We start from the raw sequence: 22,174 nt of genomic DNA, 5'->3' as shown, positions 1-22,174 counted from the left end.
GACGTCACTGCCGGGAGGCGGTACTGTCAACTGGTAGCCAGCTGTCGTAGCATGGTTTAAATACTGATGTGGGTTACCAATTAACCAACCGGCTGAATACACGCAGTTGATGCAGCAGAATTCTGCGGATTACATGAAAACATTTGAATGGCGACGTTGGTGTGTGCGGCGTGCCGGCAGAAGACACCGCAAATGTGAACATTTTCCATTTATTCTTGGCCAAGAACCAGAAACTGACACGTTGTCTTTTCATCCATTCGGTGCACACAAGGACCCGGCAACATGAGTGGGGCGGTCGTACCACAGTGGAAGATCGCTCTTCAGCAGAAACTGGATAAGAAAAAAGAGGATGAAAGGCGGAAGTCGGTGGAGGAGGAAAAGCGCCGTTTGGAAGCGCTACCGCCCTGGAAGCGGTATGGGATGGTGCCCCAAAATGTCATTATCATCTCAGGGGGTACTAAGACAGTCAGTAAGCTGTCTACAGACTCTGACACTACCAGTGGTGAGAAGACACAAAAGGAGCCAAGTATAAGTCAAAATTCTCAAGTTGTGAAGACGACGACGACTAACAGAAAAGAAAGTGAAAGTAGGACAAAAAGTCCGACAAGTATCGTGAACGTGCAGCATCAAATTCATGCAAACCATGTCATCAGTTCTCAAAAGGAAAATCATTTGACCAATCACGTTGGGGAAGACGAGACGAATGCAGGAAAGCCGGCACCAGTTGCAGGGCGGGAGGGTGTAGATGAAGAACATGTTTCATCCGTTTTGAATAATCCTTTCTTGAAGTTTGATGGAGGTGCCCGGCGACGCCGAGTTTCTCCATCATCAAGATCTGATGATAAAGGAAAAGAGGCCACTTCAAGTAGCCCTATTACCAAAAATGAAACCACTGATTTCATCAAGGTGGCTAAAAAGCAACCCGATAATAGCATACGACAGCGGTCACGATCTGAAAGCCCTCGCCGTGCTGCTAGAGAACATAACGTGGATCTTAAAGTGGTCGAGGAAGATATACCTCAAACCAGGCCCAGAAAAAATAGCGTCAGTGACTTAAGGAGCAGATATGGCCGTGCTGCATCTACTGAAGATCTGAAAGTCGTGTCTCGTAAAGGGAGTGAGGCGGACATTACTTCTCCATTGTCACCACAGAGTCCAACTCACTCCCTGGACAGGAATATACTCTTCGATAAGGAGCCGCACAAAGTTCATATCACATATAAACCAGAACCGTCTCGGAGCCTGTCTCCTACATCAGCTCCAAAGGTCTCCACAACAACGAGCACAGTCACATCCGAGAAATTGCCTTCCACTCAACCACAAACTCAGAAATCCACTGTTGTAAAAGACAGCACTCCCAGCAAACAATCTGAAACAAAGTCACTTAGCTTCACGGAATCTAAAGTTGCACCAACATCACAAAGCGTCAAATCCACCAAACGGCAGGCTCCAAAAGCTCCAACAACTTCAGAATCCAGTTTGAGTACTACTACTAAGACAGACGTTACACCAACAAAAACTATTACCTCATCTTCTTCAAGTTCAAGTAGCAATGCAGTGAAATCCGTCAGTAACTCGGAGAAAAGCAATAAGCCTTCCAACACCTTCACTAGGACCAATGAAGCATCACTGCCTGACCAGCCTAAGACGGCAATTCTTGGCGACGGACAGTCATCCTTACGCCGAAAAAAGGGAGTCAGCAAAATGTCTGCCAGTGCCCTCATCAGTCTTTCAAGCAATGACTCCAATGAAGTCCAGTTAAGCGAGCACAATGCCCGTGTCCGTGCAGCTCGGCAAGAGGCACGTACAAGCAGCTCAAAGAATTCATTACGGTCAGCTAGAGATGGTGAATCGAGAGACACCGACAGTATACCTAAGGGGGTGGTGTCATCAAATGCATTTGGATCGAAACTTAAAACGTCCGAGAACCAGACAAGTTCAATGACAAAACCAAAAGAAGATACCCCGTTCGTTGACTCTATCCCATACCCGGAAAATTTCCGTCAGCCCAAGAAAGAGTCAACGTACGTCGATCCAATCCCGTACCCGGAAAATTTCCGAAAGCCTAAATCTAACAATGAAGAGACGTCAGAGACTAAACTTGTCTCCAGTGTCAAAAAGCCAGTCATGGATAATATTCCACGGACAAACATTGACGAAGTCATCCTGTCGCCCATTGAAGAAAATGTGCCTCAGAACTTGACCAATGGGACAGTGGAGGAGAAGGCGCCACCCAAGAAGATCAAGAAGAAGGGAATGGAGTGGATCGGGTACAACACCCCCACTGGAAAACCATCAGCGCTCAAATCTGCCTCGAAAGCACGCAAAGTTGAAGAGAAAAAGGTGAGTTTGAAGCTTCTATATCTATTAATTAATTAGGGGGCCTAATTTATTGCATTTTTTCCCCCAGTTTTCTTGAAAATTGTAAATTATCTGCATAACTTTTTCCCTCCAAGGGGGAAACAAATTTTGGTCAAGTGGTTCATAATAAATTGTTTTGCAAACTTGCGGAAATATGATTTTAAATTTGGGCATCAGAAAAAAATTAAGTGAAAATCATCTGTAAAGCAGATAAACACTTTCATGGTGTTGTGCCCATTCTTGAAAATCACGCATTCTCGAGAATGGGCAGGCACATTCTTGAGAATGTGCAACTGGATCCTTGCTCAATCTTGGCAAAAAATATCTCTTCCAGATTGAGCGCACATTCTTGAGAATGCGCGACAAGATAACGGTCTTGTCGATGCCGAGCACCGGCTGCGCTTGGCAAGTCTAGCTGAATCCTCGTTCACGGATTCTCAATAATTATACTGTTGCAACGCAAGGCGCTGAAAAGTAGAGTGGATATGATAAGTAAAGGCGTATTAATATGGGGGGGGGGGGACCGGGAAAATATAAGAGACATAATAATACTAGTGCAAAGAATTCTGATTTTTGGGACAATAAAAGCGGGGGGGGGGGACGTAAGAATGAAGAATGTGAAGAATGAGAATGAATACTGCGACATCCCATAGTGCTAATGCTATTTCCCATTTAAATTGCCACCAATTTATTGTTCACATCCCACCATAACGTCGCAGAGCTGGATTCTATCTAGTCAAAAGAGCAATTTTGGCAGCTTCTGGACATCATTTTTTTTTCGTGGCACGCATATGATACATGCAGGGACTTGTAACTTGTCTAGCCTAAATAAAGCACTTCCCAGACTAGTTCCCAGTCCTCCGTTATTACAAAACTTCCCATAGTGGGCAGAAAAAAACAATAATAACAGGTTTAATTTGATTCAAATTATCGTAGTTATACGAGTACAGAAGCATAGCACATTTTCTTTCCTCTTTATATGTGTTGTGCCCATTCTTGAAAATCACGCATTCTCGAGAATGGGCATGCACATTCTCGAGAATGGGCGCGCATTCTTAAGAATGAGCGCCCATTCTTAAGAACGAGCACGCGTTCTTAAGAATGAACGCTCATTCTTAAGATTGGGTGGGAATATCACGTGCACAATTTATGAATTTTGCCCAATCTTAACAAACATTGCACGACATAATTATGTTAAATGAATTGTATAGCGGTTAAAAGGGAAACATTTCATATAAAGAGGAAAGAAAATGTGCTATGCTTCTGTACTCGTATAACTACGATAATTTGAATCAAATTAAACCTGTTATTATTGCTTTTTTCTGCCCACTATGGGAAGTTTTGTAATAACGGAGGACTGGGAACTAGTCTGGGAAGTGCTTTGTTTAGGCTAGACAAGTTACAAGTCCCTGCATGCATGTATCATATGCGTGCCACGAAAAAAAAAACGATGTCCAGAAGCTGCCAAAATTGCTCTTTTGACTAGATAGAATCTAGCTCTGCGACGTTATGGTGGGATGTGAACAATAAATTGGTGGCAATTTAAATGGGAAATAGCATTAGCACTATGGGATGTCGCAGTATTCATTCTCATTCTTCACATTCTTCATTCTTACGTCCCCCCCCCCCCCCCCGGCCCCCCGCTTTTATTATCCCAAAAATCAGAATTCTTTGCACTAGTATTATTATGTCTCTTATATTTTCCCGTCCCCCCCCCCCCCCCATATTAATACGCCTTTACTTATCATATCCACTCTACTTTTAAGCGCCTTGCGTTGCAACAGTATAATTATTGAGAATCAGTGAACGAGGATTCAGCTAGACTTGCCAAGTGCAGCCGGTGCTCGGCATCGACAAGACCGTTATCTTGTCGCGCATTCTCGAGAATGTGCGCTCAATCTGGAAGAGTTATTTTTGCCAAGATTGAGCAAGGATCCAGTTGCACATTCTCAAGAATGTGCATGCCCATTCTCGAGAATGCGTGATTTTCAAGAATGGGCACAACATATGAATTGTTTCCCTTTTAACCGCTATACAATTCATTTAACATAATTATGTCGTGCAATGTTTGTTAAGATTGGGCAAAATTCATAAATTGTGCACGTGATATTCCCACCCAATCTTAAGAATGAGCGCTCATTCTTAAGAACGCGTGCTCGTTCTTAAGAATGAGCGCGCATTCTTAAGAATGCGCGCCCATTCACGAGAATGTGCATGCCCATTCTCGAGAATGCGTGATTTTCAAGAATGGGCATTGGTAATATGCACCATCTTGCAGACGGGGCAAATTTACACACATTGCTGTGTACACACCGTCAGTCAAAAACTTTTGCGCTTCCAAGCCATCATGCGTTCATTCCAAAATGCGCCGTGTCTAGCAACGCATGTTCTTTTTGCCCCACGAACAAGATGGTGCATATTACCGTGAAACTGCATATTTCTATACCCTGGATTGAAACAATGAAGAAAAGATTTAATTATCACACACAAAATGGATTGTAGTTGTATGCCAACAACAAGTGTTGAAAGGAGTTACGTAATCACAAATCAATTTGCATTTAGTGGTTATTCAGATTAGGTTTTTATTATCAGTTTGTACACAATACCCTTAACAAGATTAACTTCATGCCATGATGCCCCCAAGCCTGCTGCTGCTTATCTTTTTCAGAAAGGGCTACCCAATCTTTTATAATTAAAAGTTAAGAACTATACAGACTGACAGACTTTCTTAATAGAATATGTTACATTTTGATGTAACTTTCTATTTAGTGGCCATGACGCTTGTTTACTACTGTTTGTGAGGTGTCTCTTTATTGAATTTGTGAGCTGTCCGTTCAAAGTCTATTTGAGATAAGATCATTTACTGCACAAAGTATAGTGTACATCACACCTACAAGCTCAGATAATTTGTTCCATGTAAATAAGTAAAGTGGAGTTATCAATTTAATTTTATGGAAACCTTACTCTAATAATACCCCATCAAATTGAAGTAGTTCCAACTTTTTTTCCCTTTAAACATAAACATGGCTCCTCACTTTACTTGCCATGCACCCTTTATGTGAATAATATTTTGCTTATAATAGAGATGTATACAACATTTGAAAACATCAAAAAACAAAACTACTAAATTGTTATGAAATACCTTACTGGACTGTTAGCGAATAACAGTGTAAAGAATCCTGTAAATTCATGGCACCTGGTGTGCTGTCATTTTTCAAGAAAAGTGGTATTTTTGTATTTCTGCCCCCAATTGAGTTAGTCCGCATTTTGTTTGCAATAGATTAATTACACACCTATGAATGGGTACAAGCCAGCTAGACTAGTTCCCTGACCTTACTATGCACTGACTTCTATAAATTAGGCCATTTCATTTTAAAGTGGGGTCAGGGAACCAGACTACAAGAACATGATTGTTTTTCTGGGATTTTCCAGCATCTACGAACACAAAACTTCAAACGAGTCAGTGTAGCAATATTTGCTATAAAACCCTACCCCCCCCCCCCAAAAAAAATCCATCCATTTCTGAAAATTACAACAAAAGCAAATGTTGTATATTCCCTTTAATTTTCTGTTTCCATAATCTTTTCAAACATTTGTGCATACCGGGCTGTGTGTGTGACACTGACAGAGGCTATTTTGTCCGGACATAAACTTTGTTTGCCAGAGATTTTGCACAAAATATTGTGAACCAGACAACTAGTAAATTTCTTGCTTGAAAAGTGGCCTGTGTGACACAAACTACATGTATGATTCAAATTTCCAATAAGAGAAACAATTGAAAAATGTGTCACCTTCCTTTCCTTTTGTGCTGCTCTGCGGCTGAGTTCAAGGTAATGAGATTCATTCCTCTAAATTTAAATCACAATTGAATGTCCCAATGAAAAAAAAACATGCAACAGTGCAACAGATTTTTGTACTGGCCAGCATCATGAATGGTTGATTGAACAGATACACATGTCCTTGTGATGTCAGGCATTGATTGTTTAGGCCATCATACCGGCCATACTTTCTATGGGTGTTGGCATGAAGTGCTGTGAGTCATGGGTGCGAGGGTGTTCCTGTGGTTTACTTGCTGTGTTTTTATGGAAATTGAAAAAATTGAGGAACGACCTTGTTAAAAAGGTTGTTGGGATTTGTTTTGACACGTTTGATAGGGAAGGAATCATTAAGGATTAAGGTTAAGTAAGGCCAGTGTAAAGTCATCAAATTCAACTTCAAGGAGGCGTTCTGGTCATGGCCAATCTTCAGTCAAGTACCTAGGTACATGCATTTTTAGATTGGCCTTTGAAACAGGACTTCCATTCCCAATTAGGCCAAAAAAAAAGTAATTCTGCTTCCAGTTTCCCTACCTACCCTATTCTGACAGCCCCTACCCTAATTTTTTTATGGGAAAAATTAAGGAAAAACATCCAAAACCATCAATTTCTACCTTTTACCATTGACTACACTCAGACGCCTCCATATGATCAAACACAAAAAAAATTGGTAAAAAAAAAATAATTCCCTACCTACCTACCCTATTTTCGAATGCCATGTAATCAGAAGCAAAATTAATTTTTTTTGGCTGTATCAGTTTTTCTGTCAAGTGAAAGTATATCATTTTTCTACATAATAAAACTTAGGATTCATTTTTATCCAAATTAAATATGCCCAATTATACTTTTTGTAAGATTTAATCCAAAAACCATACAATTTGAATTAAGGATGTGACATTTACACGTTTAAACGAAAACAATTCTAAATCCGTTTACAAATTGTCCAAAAAAATTTATCTAACAAAACCCGAATTATAAAAAAGGGACAGGTCTGTTCACCGTCCACACAGTCTTTCTTTGAGTTACATTGTTAACCTACAGTTGTTATAGTGGCACAAAATAATCAATGAATAACGATGTTTTCAAACCATGTTTTCAAACCTATTTAATTTACAAAACCTTTGAAGCTCTTCAATACTTGATTACATTCGGGGCTAAGCCACGTAGAACATTTGTAAGTTTTTACTTTTTTTCAGTGACTGCCAAGTGCCAGCAAAATGTTTCACGTCAATCACACTGGTCTGCAGACATACAATGAGCATGCTTCCGCATTTTTGTGAATGGTTAAACGTTTAAACGGTTCTTAAAATATTTGCTGAACATTTACACAACTAAATGCGAAGTCACATCCTTCAGTTGAATGTAATAAAAGAGCATTGCATTGAATTCCTTAATTAGCTTTAACTGATGGACTATGCCAGATTCAGCACATTTCACACTTTTTTTTACATGCATTTCTGGTATTTGACTTGAAGGAATTCTTGAAAGCCATACATGAAAATGTTAAAATTAAATGCTCGGTGTGCCTCATGATTTTATTTGAAGTTCAATTAATAGCTCAAGGCCAGAAATGACGTACACCTAATCCAATCGACTTAAATGCTTGGCATTTAGATCAAGAAATTTTGCATTATATGGTGCGGAATTGTAGACACACCGGGAGTATATGAAACCCCGTTCTCGAGAGACCCACGAACAGTGTTCTCGTGTTGCCGATTACGAACGCCCAAGAGCATGTGAAAACTGGAAAGCAGCTAGCTGAGCATGCAATCAAGATGGCAGATGCCATATTAAAATGGCTTGAAAAAAAAGAGAAAACTGATGATACGATGCTCACGTACTACAGTTTTATGTTGTTATCAGTAACCGTATGTCTGCAACCCTAACCCCCTATGAGTTCATGTGGAGTTATAAGTACCACATACATGGATGTGGGCAATTCCACGGTTACTCACCTTACATTTTGATGTACTTTTGAGTTTCCTTGGGCTGCAATTACACTGAAGAGGTTTAATAAATGTAATGTTATCCCCATGGTAGATAGAGTAGACCTAGACTTACCGGTACCCAAGCACCAAAGATGACATCCTGAAAAATGTGTTATGTATGATAAACAAGATGCTAAAAATTGGTTACTCACGTTACATTTTCGTAACATGAGTAACCGATTTTGTGCGTCTTGTTTATCATATACATAACACATTTTTCTGGATGTCATCTTTGGTGCTTACATGTAGGTAGGTCTAGGTCTACTCTATCTACCATGGGGATAACAGTTATTAAACCTTTTCAGTAAGGTAATTACAGCCCAAGGAAACTCAAAAGTACATCAAAAATGTAACGTGAGTAACCGTGGAATTGCCCATATGACAATGTACTACATGTAAGTACTACAAAAATTATGCTAGTACTGCACACTACAGTTTACTAGTAGTATTTTATACTACAAATTACAAGTAGTATATTGTAGCTTTAGCCTAGGTGAGGTTAGGGTTACTGAATGATTGCAATTTTATGAGCAAAAAATTAACGCAAGTTGCGGCAAGACAGCCATTTTGTGTTCTTGACGTTCCTTGTCTACCCCCCCCCCCCCCAAAAAAAGGGGTGAAAATCCTGTTCCTGAACACCGCTTGAGGTGTCGGTTATTGTCATTCGAATTGAAACTCCGATAGGGTTTCAAATATGCCCATAATGTCCTTGTAGGAGTTACATGTACCAAGTAATGGCACTACTGCAGGATTCCCAAGTCATTATCATAGCTAAATTAGCACTGAATCGATCTATGCATGAGAAGGATGGTGACTAGACCATCTATCAGACAACCTTGAAATGATATTGATACATTGAATGCAAGGCTGAATGGTTCGCTAAATTGATATGCGTCTGTGGGCGCCATTATTGTTGTGCGATATGCAGTACGCACATCTATGTATGACATGTGTATGGATGATTGGGTCGCCTGGTACCATTGTACTGCAGGATACCAGTTTTTGTTATACACGTCTCATTGGCTGATCTTGTTGTATGCCTAGGCCTCGTTATTTCATATAAATTTCATTCAGTAGGGCCTACCAGTATATGTACAACAGCTGGTAAATTTGGTTTCATGGGAGGGAAAATTTAAACAAAAAATTATTTCTTTTTAAACTTAGCATTTTGAGTGTACCACAAGGATAATACCACAAATTCTCTTTTTTTCCCACGGTGAGTGTGAAGCACGCCGTGGGCTTTAGTTGCTATAGATGCTGGCTGGTTGGTTGGTGGGTTGGTTGGTGGACAGTTTACTCGGCCATATATTGTATTCATGCAACCAGTATTACAGCTTTGCATTCGAAGACTGGTTTTGAAAACACTGATGCGCATGTGTCTAATTTGCATAGTTTTGCATATTAAATCACACTCCATTCGGGTGCACGGACGGTGCCATATTAAAGCCGTCTTCACACGTTACCCGGCCGCCGTGGGTTGAACCACTTGCTACTTGTTGACTTTAATGGAAGAATGGCATTACATGTAGGCCTATTTGATATAAAACACTTATTTGTACAGTTAATTAAGAAATTATACATTTATTGGTCCATGCATGTACATGATGTACATGCACATCAAATAGTTTGCAGTCACTGTACATTCAACCTTATCTCTTGAATCTTTCATGTAGACCACCTGACTATTGTCCAACCTAATGGTATGATGAATGAGACGTTTATTATTTACAGGCATTTCAATAAGTGATTGGAACATCTTGTTTATTTATTTATCCAGAAGAACTATTTCGTTAGCGCAGGCTGTATGTTTCCACAAGCAATTAAATGTATGTCCTTCAGGCACGAGTGCGTTACATGTCATGTAGTTGCAATTTGCAGTTGTATGATTCGTGACTTGGATAGATTAATGTCAGAGTCCAATGACTCTAGTCACATGTTTGGTAATGTAGTGACTGATACTACCTGTAAGCCTCTCAGACTCAGACTTTTAGAGGCACATTTGTGTCTTTCATATAATGCCCAATATTCACCATTTAAAATCCAGTGTTAAAAAAACATTAAGATTTTTGCTTTACAAATAGATGTAAATCTTAATGTTCCACAATTTGCTGTACTTATAGAGGCAGTTTTAGTTAATTTAAACCTCATGATGGAACACTACAGCTTACATGCATGGACATGTATACAGGTACATTGTATGCTCAGAGTAATGGAGTCAGGCCATATGAAATTGATGAAAAAAATGAAGAATATATTTTTTAGAAGAATATCAGCTTATGTTTTAATTACACACACACAATATTGGGGGGGGGGGGGGGGGGGCTGGTTACGTACAGGACTTACACTGTACCTGGTACATTTCTTGACTTGACTGTTACATTAATGTACATGTACATGTAGGTTTCATGATTGATTCATGTAAGTTGAACTTGTAAGTTTAACTGCCTATAGATTCTTTGTCAAATGCAAGGCCATGAAATTGATGTTTCCCAAGGGGCTGTGCTTGCATGAGCCTGAAGCAGATACGCATGTACATGTACATGGAGTTTCAGGGGCACATTGTGTAAGCTTTGAACATTCCTCCACATAATGCATGGCGTATTGTGTGTGTACATTCGAACATTGTACAATCCTCCGCATAAATCATAATGCATGGTAATTCTACCTCCATGGTACATGTACATGTAGGTGGTACATGGATGTAAGCAAATTAGCTTGCAGCCAATCCAATTAACACTCATTGTGTTTGTTCAAGTTTCATTATCCTCAACTTTATCTGATACATTTACAACTAAATCAGGGTTTACTGATAGGTTCAATACCCGCACACACGTCCAATTTGTGAAAAAGCTTCGGAGTGATGTATAGTGCTTTTCACACAATCCTGGGTGTGACCATTTAGCAAACAGGAAAGTTCAACCTTACACAACAATGTACATTGTGTACGTGTACAACATACATTTGTACACACACGCGGATCAGTACATGTTAGTACCCAGTACCACAGGCATCCATGAGCAATCACGCAGTTGCCGTGGCGATCATTCAGTCATTTACAGAACATGTTTTAAATCACACATCTCTCTTCCTCGTCTTTGTTAGTTGAACAATCGCTACCCAGGGTTCCGTTCAAGAGATATTATATAAGGTCACCGGTCACACACAATCCAAGTTCATCTCTGGCCAGTCAGTTTAGGGTCATTCCATAATCCATTTGTCCAGAAATATTTCAAATATTTGAAGGCTTTAATTAATAGAACTTTACATGCGATAGGTTTGGTAACCCTTTTTTGACCCTGGGTTGATTTTTTTTATAATCAAATTTAATAAAGTTTAGGTTTTGCCAAGGGGGAGTCTGCATTTCTTGGGAACTTCAGCTACATGTGGTCATAGAGTACAAAAGTACACTGTTATACTGTACGAAGCCGCCTAGTGCGTAAATGGTACCATTCATGTACATGTACAGAGAACATCAATATTTTGTACTTGTTCAAATTCACTTCCTTATTGGGTATATCCAGGAAGCAATTGAAATTGATTGGAAACTGAAAAAAAAAAGATGGATTTCCCGACCCACAGACCCACCAGCAGGTGCTTCAACCATGGTTTGTTCCCCTTTCTCCATGTTACATGTACCGATACCTTTCCAGTTTCCCCTAATTGGTAGTAAACGGTCAACATGTACCCTGCTTCATGCATGGTGGATGTTTTGCAATGTACCATAATAGTTTTTCAATCAACAATCATGTGCTCAAAGGATGGAATTATGCAAAATAAAATGGGCTGTGGCAGGGAAACCACCGATGAACCACCTGACAGTACACAATTGAATTAAGTTCAACATTTCAAAGAGTAAGGATCGGAGTGACTACACATACCGGTACATGTGTCCATGTACATGTACATGTGTACTTACGTACACATCAAAAGAATACATTGTACCTGCTGCAGCTTTTTCGGAAATTAATGTAAAGTTCACCTTTCTGAGACTGAGACCAAATGTATTTTGGGTTGATGATGGAGATGCTCCCTCCAACTATTTTTAAACAGTCACTGACGAAATTTTGACAGTCAAAATTTCCATCCGCTTCCCCCGCTTTACTTTTAACACAGGCTACACAGTCAGATCATATTTTAAGCAAGCACTTTCACTAGTCAAATCCAGTCAATAGACAAAAGCAGACAAGTGGTAGGCACAGCTGTCTTATCAATCACCTTCAGCCAAGCATAGCTGTATCAGGTTACACGCTTTATGTAGGCCGAGAGCTTTTAACTGTTAAAAACAGTCACTTGACTGATTTTGACTGAAAGATCAACCTTGCACAGAATGCATAGATCTGTTTTTTCAATAGTTCCATGGTTACACTAGTACTCATTGGGTTGGAGTGACTCGGGAATGTTAACGTTTTCCGAAAGTCAAACTTGGTTTGCACAAATGAACAGGTACTGTATTGTAATTTGTATCATAGCCGTGCCAAAAAAAAAAGTAATGAAATGTACGTAAATTATTTACCTGTGCATATAAGGATACGTAGGCCCCAAACACATGTTTGTATGCTAGTTTGATTAGGGGAAAAAAGCTGATCATATTGTTCACTAAGGCCTAATTCTTAAAAATGTAAATGACAAATTGTCCATGGTGTTCAATAGTCACCCAGACACCTGTTTTATATTTAAAGCGATATTCCAGAGGGAATTCATATCAATTGTAATGGATTGACAAAAGAATTATGTGCTTGTAAATTCACAGTCTGGCTTGATTCATTCCTCTGCACTGGTTTCTCTTCGTCCCTTGAGATCACTGCCCTAGGAGCATTGCTCATTAGAATATCATCAGCTCTCTCTCTATCAGTCTCTGTGTCCTTGAACGGTTTTCCGTTTTTCACACTCATCCATTTGATAGTAATACCAAGGTAATACCCTGTGATGGATGAGATAATGGCAGAGACTACAAGTAAATTAGGCATGCATGCACAGTATCTGATTAGGCCACAATTGAACTTACAATTGAAATTGTAATTACATGTACTATTGTTGCTTTTTTTGGGTTATGATTACTACTTCTGATATCCCATGATAGGGTATCTTGTTGTCAACAAAGGTTAAGAGCACGGAAAATAAATAAATCAGTCTCTGCTGAAATTCTGTAAATTCTGTAAATTCTATTAAAACCCTAACCACCCCCTACATGTATGCTACAAAATACCACTGAGTAGTAACCTGTAGTATTAATTTCTTTCCATACAAGTGTGCACAGCACATTTTAAAAACATGATGGTCGCATGTGTACATGTACGTACATGTATGTTCATAGATGGCGGTCTTTTGTGTGAATAAATACAACTACCAATTTTTCGCAGCTGTCTGGCGCTCAGTATTTATGTAAACAGACGAGAATCACAGCTTCCAAAATGGTGGACAGTGTTTAGAATCCAAATCCCATTGATCAAATTTGACAACATATGCTATGCTGCCGGTATGCACAGCGACATGTGTCAACAATAATAACAGTGTGTAACTAAATTATTGATTTTTGTCTGAAGTTTCTGAGTTTTTAGAGCTGTTCAGTGATGAAGAGCATATTGGTTCAACCCTGAAAATGCTTTAGTATAATTACTTGAATATTTTCATACATAAATTGGGTTTTTTAATGAGTTCTGCAATTTTCAACAGTTTATGGTAGTCATTTGAAGTGAAAATGTACATGGTTTACTTGAACAATAAGGAAGTCCTTTCATTTCAATTACTAATACATATAGATGTGTTTTTTTACAAGATGAATCCTGTGCAAATATATGCATGTACTCACGAAACGTCATGTTTTCCTTTACACTTTAGGAATCATCACTGACAATTAGTGTACACTGGACTAGTCCCATAAATTTGTATTAAAGTTAAACAATTCTACTCATAATATTGAATTAGTTGTCACAGGTTCATTAGTGAAGACTACTTTGTTTAAATTTTCTGACATTATTTATGAGAGTGTCCATTTTTAGTTTCTGGAATTTGGTAAACATTTCTCATATGCAGTAATGGGATTTTTTAGTTGGCTGTTCCTTTCGGTTTTAACTCAACCAGGAAGTTATCCAATGCAAAGTGAAAAAAACTTAAAATGCAGATAGGGTGAATTATCTAATGTGTCCTCTCAACTGTATTTTTGTACTCTATAGCTAGCCCAAAGTCCCTTGAGTTATTCCATAAAACGTACAAATGCCGACTAGAATTTTTCTTTCTTTTTTCTATAACTAGCTGAACATCTCCTTTAACGAGTCCAACATGACCGAAACCTACGAGTACCAATCCGAAACCTCGCTGCTGAACGAGTACCTGCGCGAGGAACGAGGCCTGAACGGTAACCCGCGTGTTGGTAACCTGCCACGCCAAGAGGCCAGAGACGAAGAGGATGACGACGATGAAGACATCGATTCCACGCCGTCTTCGCAGAGCGGCATCGATAACGTCTTAGCTCATGAAGGTAAGATACATTGAAAACATTCTTGAGATGGAAAGACGTGTCTTTGACGTCAGCAGAAGCTTGAGGACGTACGTCCAGACAGATTATTTGACTCCTCCAAACGAATGAATGAACCTTTTGTGCTTCTGCTAGGTTGGATTGCAAAGAGCAATTTCCCAAGGCTTCTGAAGACCTTTTTGTTACATTAGTCTCATGAAAATCTAGTGGTGTTTTGTCATCCGCCTACATGTACCTGAAAATTGTGTTGCAGGGTACATTTATAATTTGTTTAAGTAATTCTATTATAATTTATTGGGTGATTGGGCACAGCCCAATCACCGTTTTGATATTGCATGAATTAATATCATATTTGTTTAAAAAAAAAAAAATCCCGGACAATAATGCTCCACGACTTTTTTTCCAAATGGCACACATGGTATAAACAAGAGACTTTGAATAAAGAAAGATCAACCCTGATCCAGAGGTGTGAATGTCATGATGACGTCATCAGGTATCAAATTAAATCACAAGCGATTTAAGTTAAAAAAAAATGACCTACTTTATTCACTTAAAACTCGTGAACAAAATGATCAACCATGTTCATACTTTGTTTGTTATTTGATAGACCATACCTTGATAAATAAGTGAAAGTTAGATGAAATGCAAATGCAAACAGAAATCTCAAATTAAAACAAAGAAAGATTATCTCCCAAACAATTCTAGGGATAATGATGAAACCTGGTATGAAATTGATCCTTGGTTTGAAGTTGTGAACAATTGTGTGACGCCATCATGACATCATCTGTATCAAATTACAAGCGATTTAAGTTCAAAATTTGAAAAAATGATTTTATCAAATTATTTTTTACAAAATTTCAAAAACTTGATAAGATGATGATGAACAAGAAATTTATTGTCAAAGACGTGTCCATTTGATCAGCCGCTTGCCATTGGTTTCTAATAAGAACACATTAGCTATCATGAAAAATTCATACAGAACAAACCATGCGGCAGCAAAAACTAAAGACAATACATACATATACATGTGCATGTGTACATGTATGTCATAAGCTTCAAAACATCTGTAGAAAATGACCTTATATACCAGTATATTGCATCAGATTTTGACCAGATGTTTTATACAGGAACTTTAAGCAGATGAATTTTTTATCACAATTAGCTGCTGCTATAAAAAAAAATAAAAAAAATAAAAATTGAAAAATAAAGTTCCTGAACCTGCTCTAAAAAAGCAAAGACTTTACAAGATGCTTGTTTTGAGAACGCTGCACCTCGGTGTAAATTGTAAAAGTACAGCAATCTTCCATTCGTATTTCTCTTGAATCAGGGATTTTGTAATTTAATTGTGAAATCCCCTTGGAAGGTTTGATTGGAAAGCAATATCCTGGCAAAGCAGACGGGAATATCAAATTGAATTTTTTGGCCAAAAAAAAAAATTAAACACACTTTGTGCATGCTGATGTCATTAGTCAGTGCCTTTTAGTCCCTGCATTGACGTACGTCAGTGGTTCAGGTTTATAAAATTCTGCAGAGTAAGTCCAGGTAATTGTCCATGACAAAACCATGGACAATTCCATGGATCAATGGCATTTTGAGATATATGCTCAATTAGCTTCCGACTTTACATTACATCTACTCCTCCACAAGAAATACCGGTAAGAATATGTGGTTGTTACGTATGAGAATTGAATTCAAGCCTGTATTTCTCAGCATCTCGTAGTTTTCTTTCAATTAACGTGTTCTGCCATTCCTGCAAATGTTTCTTGTACAAAAATTTGCCTCTTCTTTTGTTGGTACAATGCCATGCTGTTTTGCTCACTGCTGAATGTTCTACATTAAAGGGAATATACAACATTTGCAAACATCGAAAAATAAAACTACCAAGTTTTTATGAAATACCTTACTAGGATGTTGGTAAATGACAGTCTCAGGCATCTTGTAAAATTATGGCACCTGGTGTGAAGTCATTTTCAAGAAAAGGGTATTTTTGTAAACATTTCCAACGGTGGTCGGCCGACCAGCGTTGGAAAAACCTAACTATTTTTCAACTACTGCTTCAAGTCAGTGTAAAAAATGTCAGTGTAACAATTTTTGATATATATTATAGGCCTACTAACCTCTCAATTAGTTCATTTCTGAAAATTACAGCAAAATCCAATGATGTACATTCCCTTTAAGCCTCCCTCTCTCAGTGCCGAAACTGAGAGACCCTAACTGTCAAAATCTATCAAGTGACGGGTTTTAACAGTAACATAAATTGGGCTGATATTGGTAGAATGACAAGCGGTGGCAAAACTGGAGTTACTGTGCCTTGGCTGACGGAAATAGATATGGTGGGTTTTAAAAGGGTCCATGCAATGAATTTTTCTTTTGTTGCACACATTTTGTGCAACTTGCAACACCTCTTAAATGTATGAAAACTATTTGATGTCCTTTTTGTGTATTGAAGAGTGCACTTCTTCAAACATTTGGGTTTTTTTTAATTCCATGTTTTTCCGGACAACTGAGGGTGCTGTTTCTGTGATGTCATTTCAGGAAGACACTGTTTAGTTTAGGGGTTTCCTGTTCAAATTGTGAACCCAAAATCTGCTCAGCGAAAACATCTGTGAGAAAAGTTTGCTCATTTGCTTACTACCATGTGCTGAGACAACAACGAATCGCCAAAGAAAGGAAATTCACGACAGCTAAATATCCAAAATGTAACATTGAGGTTTCTGCCCGGAGTGACATCACAGTTTTGCTCAGGAATATGGAAATTTGTATTAGCATAAAACCAAACAAGGCACCAAAATACAGTTATGACAATGGACCGATCCAGTAAGCCCCGCCCACTGCGCGCGCACGTGGGCAAATAACCACGTGCTCGTCTCCAATGCCACGCTGCATTTTCCTGCCGTGCGCATCATACGCGCGTGCACGCATGTCGGACTTCTGTGCACGCACGTCGGACATAAATCACGGCTGTGATTGGTCAGTACACCATGGGGCAGTGCTTACTGGATCAGTCCATTCTATCAGTAGGAGGGAACTAATCTTCTTTCTTGATACAACTGATCAGATGTCTCCCATTTTGCCTACTTTACCCCAGGTCTTCAGAATTACACACCCAAGGATCTGCAGAACTTCAGCCCAATGTCAATCAGGCAGCAGAAGCCCGAACCGCCAAAGCCCAAGGAAGAAACAGCGCCCCCACCAGCCGAGGAAGAACCGGACCCGGACGACATTGCCATCACCTACGACGACACGGGGGACTACTTCTCATCAGCCGGGTCCAGCTCGGCTGCCCTTCTGTTCTGAGGTCACAGGTCAGAAGTCAAAGGTTAAGTATATGCAGAGGAACCAGACTGAGATGATCCTAGCTAGTGTGTACCTTGAAAGGCTTCCGGAGACAATACGTGTCTTGTCAACTGTCCCGTTACAAGTGGACAACGCTTGACAGTACTTGTATGCAAGGGAACCAGACCTTCTGATCAAGATGCACATATTGCCTAGGGGAACACAAGGAGCTATACTTAATATTTCATAAATGTAAGGTCGGACTATTTTTATTCAAAAGTCGTGATCATGATTATAATGAATGACTGAGATTCTTAGGATCGTTTTAGTTATATCCTAACTGAGTTCATAAAAGGTTAGTATTTTTTGCTGCCTGACTTGTTCTTTTTTATTTATTGGCAAAGCGAATTCATGGAATTGGGCCGGAGAAACGTGATACTATCCGCCCACACCATCATGCATGTTTTCAAATCAATATGCACCAAACGCACATGTACATGTCCGCATAAGTGTGTAAATTGCCCACAGATGTCTTCAAGTTAAGTATGCCGTCGATGACGAACGAATACATAAGAAATACATACAAGTAAATCAGTTATAAGTTTTCTTCAGGCATATGTGCATGTGTGTGAATTTGTACAGTCGTGTGAATGTATATATTTAGCAATGATAAACCTTGGTGAGATTTTAAATGCCTTGAAATACGTGATGTAAATGAAGATTATTTATTAGTGGTAGCGTCTGGATGAAGACTTTTTTTAATATCAACAGCAGCCTTGAAGGCTTGTCTATTGTGATTGCATTTGCTGTATTTATCCAAGAGGAACATTTATCCAACAGAAGATATTCACCCTAACAATTCTTCACTTTCACCCTTTAATCGTAACATTCCTGAAGGGAGCCCTCTGTTGGCAGTATACAATTTTCGGACGGCATTGATGTCATGTTGTCTGCTTTAAGCCGTTTACTTTCTATAGAGTGTCATCATGGCTGAATGCAATGCACTTGTACTTAATGTTGAAATGAAATAATTTTAAACTTTTTACATTATCGATCATTTTAATTCTTTGTTTTTTTTTTTAAATTTTAGACAAATGAAAAATTGTGTGGTGACTAATGCAACAACTATTGAAGTAGGGTCGCCCTGTATAGCCTTACACTACCAGGAGGTTTGTTTAATAGGTAACAAATTAAGTTACAAAAGGTAACTCCCTTGTACATGTTTAAACAGATTAGTGAAACAGTCATATATGTGTCATGAGCAAGGTCCATAGATGCTCTGCTGATAGCGTACCCTGTGTAGTCTCAATTCAAGTCTGATACTGCTGATATACTCTTGTAGGCCCATGAGATATTGTACACTGCCGGGTCATTTGTGGGTCCAGAAGTACAATGTACAGCCTGGAAACTAGTCTAACTTCCTCGATGTTCTTGAGGGTTCCCACGACCCCAGTCACTGGGTTATTCATGTTGACATTCTTGGAACACTCATTTTGAATGTTAACAATAATGTAATATTTACACTGTGGAACATGGCATTATGTGTACACCAAAGGAACAACTTTTTTGGTATTCAGTACTCAAACAGTGACACTCCATATGAAAGAAACTTCATCTTCAATGTTTCTCTTTTCAAATCAGGAAATTAATAGTCTTTCAATGTATTCCTTGTAATCAGGTTATGCATGTTCCTTCTTTCAAATCCTTTATCTGACTAACGAATGAGTTTTAGGTAAAGGTCTTGCATATATGCTTTCGGTCACAGTACTTGCAGGTATCCTTTCCGTAATATTTTTTTTGTGATTTAATCTTTAAAAAACCTCGCCAAAGTATACTCATGCTCTCTGGGATTATTCAAATCAAATGGGAAATAATTCGCAAGGGAACCACTATCAGATTAGAATGTAGGGCACAGTGGTCAAGTAAACAGTATTTCTTTAGTAATGTGTTCAAAAAATCAAAGCATTCTTAATATTTTTTTTTTTGGAACGCAGATCATTCTGATATTCTAATATTGCAAACTGTAAGCAATAATCATATAGCAACTCCAAGTGCCTAATACAGACTACACCATTCCTGCAATGGCAGCAATTTCTTTGTGGTGGAATAAAGCTTGAAGAAAACTTTTAATAGCCTCATATAGTAATGCATATAGATTGCAATCAGATTTATAAGGTGCATGCTGAATCAAAAGAAAAAGACATTTTACACAAATTGAGTTTAAAGGTGATATCTGCATTCAGTCTTAGACTTAAAAAAAAGTGGGAACACTCTGATTAAAAACCCTAACCCCCTAAGGCCTTTTTGCTAGGAACCATCCCCAATCCTCCAAAATCCTCCAAAATTGTGCACTTATGTTCAAATGAAGGATACCCAGCGCCTCAATCCTTCAAAAGCATCAGACAGTCCTGCCTCTAAAAAATGCATTCATCCTCAATCCTCCAAAATCCTCCTCTTCTTCAAACACCATTCATCCTCAATCCTCCAAAATCTTTCAAAACCGCCAGGAGGATTTTGGAGGATTGAGGAGGGTTAGGGTTTTAATTAAGCATTATTTGTTGTTATCCTGATATACAATTAGACACAAACGTGAGTTGAAGGTCACAAATATCTGTTAATAGTAGTTGATATCTATCAGTATGAGTGAAATGTTATTGTGAATGACACAAAACTTAGCGAAAATGAAATTGTTAGGGGAAACCTCCAAACCATGTTACACAACTACCATATCTAAGCATAGTAGCCATATTTTAACAAATTATAAACATTGAAATATGTCTGTTTACTGACCTTATAACATGGTAACTTATTGGGTAATTTTTTGTCTGTAAATTTATCCTCCTATGTAAAGAAAAAGAAAAATTAGTGTACTTTCCTTTGAAAACCAGCTGTAAAAATGGATTAGTCTCGATATTTCAAAAAATGAGAATTGCAGTTTTTAAATTTTTACCATGGCCGTATTCATCTAATTCAGATTAACAAAGAAATGTGTTTTAATCAGTTGTGTATAGATTCTTTATGGCATTCAGATAATTTTCTTTCATTCCTTCTTTCATTTATTAGCTTTTATTACAAGTATATATTTATTTTTCAATTACTGGTACAGAATTATTTTTGAAAAAAATCTACCTTTCATTGGGCTATCACTGGAATTGATATGTATATATTTGTATTGCGTTTCGAATCTATCTGGTCATTTATAATCATGTGGCTGTATATTTACTCAAAGATATATTTAAATTGTGTGATATCTTTTTGTAAGAGGTTTCAGAGTTATACATAATTAGGTTTAAATGGTTTTTTTAAAAGTTCACAGTATCAAAATGAAATTAACAGATTTAATCAGCTGAGAGGTGGTATTTGATGAAATCTTCAAGATTGTTTATGCTTTTACTTCATGGTCTTAAAGGGAATATACAACATTTGCTTTTGCTGTAATTTTCAGAAATGGATGGCTTTTGGGGGCTAGTATTTTATTGTAAATATTGTTACACTGACTTGTTTGCAGATTTGTGTACGTAGATGCTGGAAAAACCAGGAAAAACAATAGTGTACATGTTGTCTGGCGCCCTGACCCCACTTAAGATGAAACGGAGCAATTTATAGACGTCGTCACGTCAGGAAACCAGTCTAGCTTGATTGCAAAAGTTCACGAATGTGTAACCAATTGCAAACAAAATGTGGAATGAATAAATTTGGTAAATTAGGGGCAATACTTGAAAAAAAAAACCCAGGTTTTTCCAAGCTGGTCGGCCAACCAGCATTGGAAATTGATACAATTCCACTTTTCTTGAAAATGGCATCCGGTTCACTGATTTTACAGGATGCTTTAGACTGTCACTCACTAACAGTCCAGTAAGGTGTTTCATAATAATTTGGTAGTTTTGTTTATCGATGTTTGCAAATGCTGTATAATCCCTTTAATGTTTGTAAATGTGTTCTCAGATTATTATAATTTAACAGTTGGGTAATTGATCTTACTTCCTGCTATTCCCCTAGAGTTAAAAACAAAAGAGAAATATTAGAAGAAGGGCACTTTGCAGTCTTTCTATTGCACATCAGTACAGGGATGTGTAGGCAACTAATTTTATCTAGAAATTTCTTGGCTTTTAAATTTAGTATTACATTTTGTCAGTGAAAGCAACAAAAGAGGCCCTTCATAATATTGTCATTGGAGCATTGTGTTCCGTATAGAATGTCTTTGTATATAGAGCTTGTTTGAGAAAGTGACTACAAACAATAGAGGGCGCCATTTACAA

The 22,174-nt window shown here is 38.3% G+C and overlaps 1 protein-coding gene across 1 annotated transcript; it reads left to right on the top strand.

The window, feature by feature from the left end:
• Positions 1–106: 106 nt before the first annotated feature.
• Positions 107–19,464, top strand: LOC119734267 (mucin-5AC-like). Its single transcript, XM_038207660.1, has 3 exons — positions 107–2,343; positions 14,417–14,642; positions 17,728–19,464. Exons 1-3 carry the CDS (start codon positions 283–285, stop codon positions 17,934–17,936), a joined length of 2,496 nt encoding a protein of 831 aa, XP_038063588.1. The 5' UTR covers positions 107–282; the 3' UTR covers positions 17,937–19,464.
• The last annotated feature ends 2,710 nt before the right edge of the window (positions 19,465–22,174 follow it).

Source organism: Patiria miniata, unplaced genomic scaffold (genome assembly GCF_015706575.1).
Source record: "Patiria miniata isolate m_02_andy unplaced genomic scaffold, ASM1570657v1 HiC_scaffold_27, whole genome shotgun sequence".
NCBI lineage: Eukaryota > Metazoa > Echinodermata > Asteroidea > Valvatida > Asterinidae > Patiria > Patiria miniata.
This window is presented reverse-complemented; position numbering and strand designations above follow the sequence as displayed.